The sequence below is a fragment of the Nesoenas mayeri genome (assembly GCF_963082525.1).
Source record: "Nesoenas mayeri genome assembly, chromosome: 3".
Taxonomy (NCBI): Eukaryota; Metazoa; Chordata; class Aves; order Columbiformes; family Columbidae; genus Nesoenas; species Nesoenas mayeri.
In genome coordinates this window covers 86,740,574-86,750,046 of record NC_137544.1, presented here as the reverse complement: position 1 = coordinate 86,750,046, position 9,473 = coordinate 86,740,574, and the positions used below count along the sequence as shown (strand labels likewise).

Below are 9,473 nucleotides of genomic sequence, written 5' to 3'. Positions count from 1 at the left end.
TGGAGGTAATTGTGAGGTAAAACTGAGTGCAGTCTTACCGTCCACCTATACAAATCAGCAGCTGGTATTTCCTTGGTCACTCCCTTGCCCACCACTCTGACATCCAGCCTCTGCCCCTCGCAGCCCCACAATAAGTAGGATCCTGTTCTCACCTGTACCATGTAACCTGACCTTACAGATCAGTTGTTCCTCTGTTGAAAGCCATCACCTGTACTACTGCTCATTGCTCACAGCTGCTGCTCACATCCCAGTGCAGGTGTGTTGCCAGGGCAGTGGTCTGGTCTTGGCACAGCTTGAAGGTACAGTATCAAGCCCATGCATCCCTGTGCAACAGGGAAACAGAGAGAGGTGTGTAGACAACTCTAGCGAACAGCAAAGGATTACTCAAAGGGCATGGTGATGCCTACACTATAAATAGATGATGCAGCCAAAGTCTTAAAGCTGACATGTGAGTAGAGCTGCTTCTCTGTAGCTCCCTTTGTCTCTTCCAGGACCTAACATGCAAACCTGAGCTCAGGTGACCTGCTCCTCCATTTCAGTGGAGGAGAATTGCTTCACATTCCGCCCCGCCCCCCCCATCCTATTTTTCCCCTCAGTTTCCATCACCTCTCTCCTACCTGGCCTGCAAACCAAGCAGAGGAGCCTGGGTTTGACCCTGAGTTACCCGCTGGACTGGAATTCACTTCAGCACTGCTATATGCAGCAGCTAGATTAGTTACGTGCAGAAAGCTGCCTACTTAGGCGGTTTAACCTAATTTCCACATCACTGGCTTCGTTTTTCAGCTGAGTGGAGTTGCAAACGCAGAGGCCCTGCTTCCTATTTCTCTCGGAGTACAGGATTACCCAACAGGGGGAGAGAGGGGACAAATCCCTCTGATCCATGCCCATGAATTAGCAAGGCAAACCCCTCTTGCCGCAGGTCAGGCTGAAAGTGAAGCCTGCAGCATTTCCCCACCCTCCACCTTTCACCAGCTGCGTCCCAGCACCAGGTCCACAAGCCCTGGGCCATGAGAAGCAGTTCACACCAACCTCAGCTGAAAGCCACCGGTCCAGGCTTGAGGTGTTGTGGATTTAAGCACAGGTATCACCTAAACTGTCAGAAGACTGCTGCCCTTCACACCAAGAACACCATGGACCAGCGGCTTCAGCCCCCTGCCCAGGCAGGAGTGGGGTGGCAGGGACAGCCCTTCCCAGGGGCTTCACCCACCCACCCTCTCCTCCTGCAATCCTCCGTGCCGGGGATGCAGCCGCCACCAGCCTTACCCCGCCATCGCCTCAGGGTGCCGGACAGGAACCGGCTTCACCCCTCACGGGCTTCGAGCGGCACCGGAGCCCAATATGGCGAGAGGGAAGGTCGGGTGGGGTGGGAAGTCCGTCCCCGCACGCAACATTCCGCGAAGAGGCGGCCCCGCCCGGCGGGGGGCCGAGGGGGGCCGAGGGGAGGGTGGCGGCGGAGCCCGCCCCGGGCGGGAGGAGGGCCTGGAGCGGCGCCGGGGAGGAGGCGGGGCGGCCCCGCAGGTGCGGGCGGGGCGGGGAGCGGCGGGGCTGCCCGGCACCCGCCTGGCGCTGCTGGTGCGGCGCGGCCCCGCGGAGCTCAGAGCCCGGCGCCGGTCCGGATTAGCCCCCGCCAATGGCTCCCCCAGGTCTCCCCGCCCGCGGAGGGGCGGCGGCCCCGCCGGGTGAAGCGGGGCGGCCCGGCGGCCGCCGGTGAGGCTGGGCGGTGACGCCCCCGGGGCCACAGCGGGCCGGGACTGCCCGGCGGCAGCGGCGGCGGCGGCGTTGGCGCCCGCCCCGGCCCGCAGCGCTCAGCGCGGCTTCCCCCCGGCGTCCAGCCGCCGCGACGGGATCGGCGGGCGGCGGCAGGCGGCTGCTCCCCGAACGGGGGGAAGATGCTGCCGGGGTCTATCCAGATCTCCGGGGAGACGCTGTCGGGGGCGGAGATCCGGGACATCTGCGAGAGCCTGCGGGAGAACTCGGTGCGGCTGCTGTCCCTGCGCGGCTGCCAGCTCTCTGAGCGCGACTTCGGGCACGTCTGCCGGGGGGCGGCCGAGTCCCGCTCCCTGGCCCAGCTCAACCTCAACCTGGGCATCGTCTCCAACATCAACCGCGTCAAGCAGCTGGCCGAGGCCCTGAAGACAAACCGCTCCGTCCAGTCTCTCTTGTGAGTACAGCGGGGCATGGGGCTGCGGGGGTGCCTGCCCCCCCCTCCCCGGGCGGGGACGGGTCTTTCGGGGGTTTGCGGATCCGGGCCAGCCCCTGAATTTAAATCTTGACGGAGGAAAAACGCCCTTGAGGTTGCAGAGAGTCATCTTTCGCCCTTCACGCGGCTCGGGGGAGCCACTTCTGCCCCCACCAGCTGGGCACGGCCATGGCTTTCCCTCCTGACCTCTCCAACCGGGGCTGCTCGGGTGGCAGGGGCTGCCCCTGCCCCGCTGGCATCCCCGGCACCCCTTACCCGGCTGGGAGAGAAGGGCTGCTGTAGTGGCCAGGTGACCCCCATAGCAGAGGCTTCCCATTGCTTTTTCCCCTCATGGGGCTAGGATTTGTCATCCACCCCATTTTTTCTCCTCCCTCCCCGCTGGGTTGGTTTAGGCACCAGGAAGAAGGCTGCTTGGTAATTTTCCCTTTTACCTGCACAGCCTCCATGGGAGCCCCCTGACAGATGCAGGCTTGGCCCTCCTGAACCCTGCTCTCTCCATCCACCCCTCACTGGTGGCTCTGGATCTAGGAGACTGCATGCTGGGCGATGAAGGCATCAACCTTATCTGTGGGCTCCTGCCACCTGACGGGGCCAAGTCTGGTAAGCACCAGGGGCTGTGGGCTGCACAATGACCAGTGAAGCTTCATGTGGAGCAAATGCATGCAGCGTAAATCCTCAGCCCTCGAGGAGGCAGGCTTTCTAGCTCGTCTGGGATGAGGAATTTCTTTCCCCGACTTAGTTAAGCAGAAATCCAAGCAACAGAGGAGTGGTTCTCTTGAGCAGGCATGGGCTTTATGCTATTGATCTGTCCTGCTGGCAGTTTAGAGCTCAGGGACTAACAGGTTGCTTCTGTTTCATGACAAGAGCATTTGAAACTGGAGGAGGGGGCTGCTTGGACTTTGAATTTATTATTTTGCATTTGTGTGTTGATAATGACAGTGGATAAATACATGGTGTGTCCCCCACCTTAGCACTTGGCTTTATTGTCGGTCCCTGCTTGTGGGTGCTCTGAGTGTGGAGTTGCAGATGACCTTTGCAGATGATCTTTGGTGGTCAGAGGCCAGTGGGCCAGTTAAGCTGAGAGATGGCATGTGCTGAGGTAACACCACCCCTCTCTCCTGACTCTCAAAGTGCTTTCCACCTCTCCCCAGCACCTTCTCCTCTGTGTGCGCACAGTGACACTGATGCTGTTATCTCTGCTGGCCCACGTCCCCCAGTGTAGGCTGCAGAGCCTACTGTCCCCATTATCCTCTCTCCAACCTGTCACTTTCTGCCACCCCATTGTCCTGGTCAGTCACCTCGCGTACCACTTACTTGTTTCCATCCTGTTTGCTATTTAGAGTAAGCAGGACATAGGCTAGGAGAGCAGAAAAATGGGGTAGTCACAGCATGGGCAAATGAAGGGCTACTGCTGAATACTGAAATATTTCATTGATGAGTGAAAGATGTTGACAGTTGTCAGAGAAAACCAAACCTTTTAGCCCTTCAGAGTACAGGGGATATGACTCAAAACTGCTCTGATTAGCTGGACTAGTTCCCCTGGGACTGCTTTGGTGACCCTAAGGCTCTGGTTTGGCTTCTCTCCTCCAGGCCTTAAAGAGCTGACGCTGAGCGCCAACCCAGGCGTCACAAGCAAAGGCTGGGGACGCCTGGCCATTGCAGTGGCTCACAGCTCACAGCTCCGTGTGCTGAACCTGGACTACAACCCCCTAGGTAAGCTGGGGAGCCAAGGAGCAGGGGATGCTGCACTCCTGCCTCTCAGTGTTTGTGCGATTTGTGTTTATAGGTGGCTGGGGGCTGAGCTCTGGAGGGGCAGTAAAGCTTCACCAGTAGGATGGGGCAGTTTCTTGCATGGGTTCCTTCTAATCCTCAGCAGTGAGTTTGTCCTGCCAGGTGCCTTTGGATGTGGGGAAAGCCAGCCTTGCCACGTGCCCTGACGGGGAGGTGCAGGAAGGAGGTTGTACCTTGCCCACTCCATCGCCTTTGTTGTCACATTTGGCCCTCCATGTCTCCCCCGTTCCCGAAGCCCTGGGCACCCATGCTGGCTTGGAAGATGCAGTGTGTCTCTGCGCTCCCTCCTTCCTCTTCCTGATGGAGTAGGGAGGAGGAGGAGAAGAGCCTGGCACTGGTTGTCATGGAAACCAACTCTCTCCAGCTCTGCTGCAAGGTGGTGAGGAGGAGACCAGGCCATGCCTCCCCTGAGCATCAGCTGGGCGCTGCCCTCTTCACCCAGTCTGGAAACAGAGCCTCCCCCAAGCCCTGTCTGTCTGACCAGGTACCTCCTCTTGGGCACAAAAGGCCTCGGAGTGTTACCTGACAGTAGTCTGTATTTTTTTCCAAAAGGAGGTGTCACAGTTGTACAGTATCTTGGCAGTCTCTGGGGAATGTCAGGTGAATATGCTGGAGTGCTGCCTCTTCACCAGCATCTCTCTTTAATGCTCCTGGTCCTGCTGCATCCACCCCCAAAAGTCTGCCCCCTTTCCAGGGTGGCAGTCTGTCAGCTGGTGCGGGGTCCTCTGTCTGGCTCCAAGCTCCCCCTAGAGTGGTGTATTTGGCTCCTTATTCTGTGTCTGTGATGTCTTACAGGGACTGTTTAAAGGCCCTCACATCCTTGAGTAGGAAGGAGATTTGGGCACACATAATTCCTCGGGGAATAAAATCAATTCCACTGTGTTCCTTCATGTTCCCCCTGATTATTAGTGAGTGCTCCCATAACCACAAAATGGTGCATGTTTACCTTGTCTCTTTTCTCAGTTACCAGCTTCCATCCCCCTCCAGGTAACTGAGATCTGGAGGTTGCTAATGGCAGAAATACTGAGAGGATGTTTCTGTGACAGCCGTGGGCCCATGAAGCCATGTGGTATGACATGGAGGAAGGCAAGCACTGCTGACAGCCCTGGTTGCTTCTCCCACAGGTGACCAGGTAGCAGGGATGCTTGCTGTGGCTGTGGCCTCCAGTCGAACCCTTGAAGTTCTGGACTTGGAGGGAACGGGACTTACCAACCAGTCAGCCCAGGTATGAGAGCCTACAATTATGTTGCAGCATCACTGACACTGAGGTCCTGGCTGTCTATAGAGGCCCTAGGACATGTACCTGCTTCCATCTCCATCCCTGTGTCCACATGGACCTGCTCCTCTCCCTGCACCCGGGGGTGCTGTTGCTTTTCTCTGGCCCGTTGTGTTCAGCCACAGGAGGAGCTCATAAGCCACAGTTCTGACGCAGGGCTCCTGGATCTCCCTAAAGTCAGAAGGGAGAAACATGTGGATCAAGTTGTAGTTTGGTTTTCTTGGGAGAAGTAAGAGGTCAGGCTTGTGATTGAGGATCAGAGCTAAAGCTCTGTGGACAGGGAGGGACCAAGGCTTGGTAGCACAGGGTCTTTTCTCAGAGCCCCAGTGCCCAGAGGTAAGAGGGGACTAGCTTGGATATGTGGAAGCAACAGGGTGGAGAGCAGTCTCCTCCCTAGATAGCGCCAGGAAATCCAGGCTCAGCTCTTCCCATAGAAAGATGGGAAGCCCTCGGACTCTCAGCCTGGCGAAGGGAGGTAAAAGCCAAGGGAAAGCAGAAGTAAGAAGAGGAGGGCTTGAGTTTGCAGGGAGACAGATCTTTGACCCTCTTACTGCTCAACCCAGCTGCTGTTTGTGCTGCTTGTCAGCCTGTTTATCTCACTCTCCGCCCAGACCTTGCTGGACATGGTAGAGAATTACCCCACAGCCCTACGGACACTCATCCTGGCGGAGAACAACATTAGTCCTGAGCTGCAGCAGCAGATCTCTGACCTGCTTTCAGAGGGTGAGGAAGAGGAGGAGACAGAAGCTCGTGAAGTCGCAGCCAGGGAGAAGAACCCTTGGATCTGCCAGAACAGTAAGGACCTGGGCTGCTGGTGGGGACTGACAGGCAGGAATAGGGGTGTCTGGGGTGTTTCCAGTGCCACTAGTCTCTCACGATGGGGTTGGTGAATGGTTTCTGTCCCTCCTCATGATCCAGACAGCCTCCAGACGCGACCTTCGCATTGCCGTGGAATAGTGTTGGGCTGAGCTGTGTTTGGAAAGGCAGCCTCCAAGGGCAATGCAGCTGCTGCAGGGTGGAAGCGGTACCTCAGAGGCCTTTTCCCTGATGCTGCAGGAACAAAATCTTTGTCCAAAGTCTTAAAACTCCAGGGCAAGAGCGGTAAAGCTCTCAGGGGCCTTTGCCAGGTATCCTAGCCAAAACTCATGTCATTCCTTACTGCTTCCAAAAAATCCTGCAATCTGCACAGCATCAGCTATTCCTCTCTCTGTCACAAACATGTGAGGGGTTAGCCAGGCACCAAAGCCTGTCTAGGCAGGAAAAACAACCCAAAAAAAGGTATATTATGGAGATAGCAGTAGCCTGTTGTGTATTGTTGGTATTTATGATGTTGTATATTGTCATGCCTACCTTGTGATTCTGCTGGTTTGGGGATTTGGTTTGTGGTTTGTTTATTTTGTTTGTTGGGTTTTTTTGTTTTGGTTTGGTTTGGTTTGTTGTGGTTTTTATATTTTTATTTTTAGTTGTCCTTCCCTTTTTCCAGTTCCAGTATCAGACTAGCAGCAAAGCAGCACAACCACTGCCTGGGCCTCAAAACTTCTGGATCCTTATTTATTAGAGTCATAAAAATCCTTTACTGACATCTCTGGCTAAGTTTTGGATCCAGTTCCAAGAAATTGGTCCCCAAAACAGAGATCCCACTCAGCAGTTCTGAATATGTAGGACTCTGGATCTGAAGCATGCAGGCACTAAAGATCTCTCCCACTCACATCCAGGAAAAAGCAGATTTTTCTCTGTTTAGAAAGGCTTCTGGATGGGAAACTGGTACCCTGCTGAGTTTCTTACTTGCTATGCGCGCCCATCCTCCTTGCAGCTGATTCACTTGGTGGGGGGAGGCTTGCAGCATTCCTGGCCGGTTCTCTGTGCTGTTGCAGAGCAAGCAAGCTGCCCTCGCCTTTCTGAGGTAGGCAGGGGAGGGCTGCACAAACCCTCCATTCATGCAGCGGAGAGAGTCAGGATTTCCAGGCCTCCGCTGCCCTAAAATGGCTGCTTGCCCCCTGTGTTCCCTGCTCTGGGGTTCGGTTGGCTTGCAGTCTGCCAGCCCATCCCACCTGGACATTGTGTCTGTAGCTGAAAACACTTGGTGAATGCAGATTTAAAGGTGTGTGCAGGGCTGGGTAAGGGCAGCACAACCAGTATCACCTGCAAGTGTACATGGGGAGGGTTCAGAGCTGATGCTGCCCTCGACAGCCAAGATAACAAACACAGATCCCCACTCTGGCCTCTTGCTTCTGTCTCTGCCTTCCCCCCTCCCCAAACATCAATTCTGTTCTGCTTCATGGCCAGAGTAGACCTCATTACTATTTAATCTCACAACCACCCTGCAGTGCTCACCTCTGGATCTGCAGCACAGCTCCAAGCTCTCTGCCAGCCCGAACGGCTCATGGTTTTCTTCCTCTCGCCACAGATTCCAGCTCCCAGATGGTCCTGATGACGTCAGGTCTCGGTGACAGCCTCTTAGCAGAAACAGAAATGTAGCTGGGCTACCCCCTGCTTCTGCCGAGAAGGGGACCGCGCTTGCTGGGGGAGTGTGAGTCTACCAGCCCTCCTGCCTTTGGCGGGCTGCTCCAGTCACCTCCTCACGCATTTCACGTCCCGTTGATGCCTCCCTTGGCGCTCTGAGCGCTGGAGCCTGGTCTGAGCAAATCTCTACACGCGTCTCTGTGTTTGTCACACGCCCTGTCAGCCGCTTGTGATTGTCCAGTCGCTGCATGTGTCGCTCACGCTGCCCTGCCTCCCCCCGCGCCCGGCTGTGCCTGCAGGGCACAGGCTGTATTTATTCAGATGTGTATAAGAGATGTTCTTTCTATGGCTTGTACTGCTGTCGCGATGAGAGTTTTATAAAGGTCACAGACGTTGCACCACTCGTGGCAGCGTGAGCCTCCGTCACTCCCGTCCCGCGATGGGGCAGGCGCCGCTGGGTACAGGCAGCTGCCTGGAGCCGGCGGGAGCTGTGCTGGGGCTCGGGTCCCGGCAGAGGGCAGCAGCCCCCTGCTCTGCTGCCCGCCCGCATCTTGCAGGGGCAGGTTTTCCCTGGTCCTGGAGGTCGGTCGGTCATAGCCAAATGCTCTGTCCTCCAGGCCTCCCCCCAGCCCAGGAGGGAGAGGGCTGCACTAGGGCCTATCTGCAGGGAGCTTGGCACCAGCCCTGCACCCTCGGGTGAAGGCTTCAGCCCACACCAGTGTTGCAGGTTTCACTGCTCAGCCAAGCGCCCTTTGCCAGAGGTAGGCAAGAAGATCGTGTTTCAAGGCTTGGATCAGGCTGGAAAATTAAATTGTGGCAGCAGCTGCTACTCAAGGGAACACAGAATAAAATAATTAATTATGGGAACAATGAAACAAGAAACTCTTCCTGTGCTACACTTTGTATACACCTAGGTCAGAAGGGCACAGGCAGCATAACTTGGGAGATGGAGGGAATTTCATCACAGCCCTCTGACCTTTGCAGCATCACTCAACACGATAAGGAAATGCTTCCAAGTGTGCATATTGATATCCTACAGGAACTCCCTCTCTAAGACTTCCTGTCAGGGGTGTCTTATCAACCTGTTCTCCCTCCTCACACAAATTAAAAAAAACACAAAATACTGACACTAGAATTGTAAAACTCCTATAGACTCCAGAGAGGAGCAATGTTACATGTTCCTACATAACTCAGGTTCTGAAATGGAGAACTAAAACTCTCACACATTTGTGAGAGCTGGGGTTTCAAGAAAACCAACAACTATTAAAGGGATTAGCTACATCTCATCCTAGATCACCACATGGAGATCTGTGCCAAGACAGGCCAGCCAGCAAAATACTTGAAATGAGGTACGCAGCATTTACAATGTAACACTGAGAGTGGTTACAGCACAACAGGCTCCACTGTAGCCTTTTTCACAGAACAAGCCTCGCCTTTACAGCCTTCAATTAAGGAGAAAATTGCACGCAGGATTTAAACAGGCAACTCCAGGAAACGTTAATAAACAATCTGCCTGATTTTTAAGCCCCTGTCAGCTTCTGAGTCAAAAGTGACACAAGTGCTCCTATGAATGGCAGATTCTGGTCTGCAGGCTTGGTCTGAGCTGACCATCTGCATTCAGACCCAGAGGGCAGTTTCCAGAGCATGGATACGATTACAGACGTAAAACACCGCTCATCCCACACATCACTCCGTGACTGCGCCTCTTCTCCAACACAGACGACTTAATTCACACAAACACCT

General features: G+C 55.3%; 1 protein-coding gene across 1 annotated transcript; it reads left to right on the top strand.

Moving 5' to 3' along the window:
- Positions 1 to 1,680: 1,680 nt before the first annotated feature.
- LRRC73 (leucine rich repeat containing 73) lies at positions 1,681 to 8,052 on the top strand. Its single transcript, XM_080342567.1, has 6 exons — positions 1,681 to 2,161; positions 2,640 to 2,800; positions 3,791 to 3,913; positions 5,116 to 5,216; positions 5,879 to 6,062; positions 7,675 to 8,052. The coding sequence occupies exons 1-6, from the start codon at positions 1,890 to 1,892 to the stop codon at positions 7,743 to 7,745; spliced, it is 912 nt and encodes a 303-aa protein (XP_080198693.1). The 5' UTR covers positions 1,681 to 1,889; the 3' UTR covers positions 7,746 to 8,052.
- The last annotated feature ends 1,421 nt before the right edge of the window (positions 8,053 to 9,473 follow it).

Bases quoted from the DNA above. Each gene is read 5' to 3' on its own strand.
- LRRC73 (XM_080342567.1), top strand. From the start codon at position 1,890: ATGCTGCCGGGGTCTATCCAGATCTCCGGGGAGACGCTGTCGGGGGCG. The intron at 5,217-5,878 runs GTATGAGAGCCT...CTCTCCGCCCAG, and splicing joins TTACCAACCAGTCAGCCCAG to ACCTTGCTGGACATGGTAGA. The intron at 6,063-7,674 runs GTAAGGACCTGG...CTCTCGCCACAG, and splicing joins CCCTTGGATCTGCCAGAACA to ATTCCAGCTCCCAGATGGTC.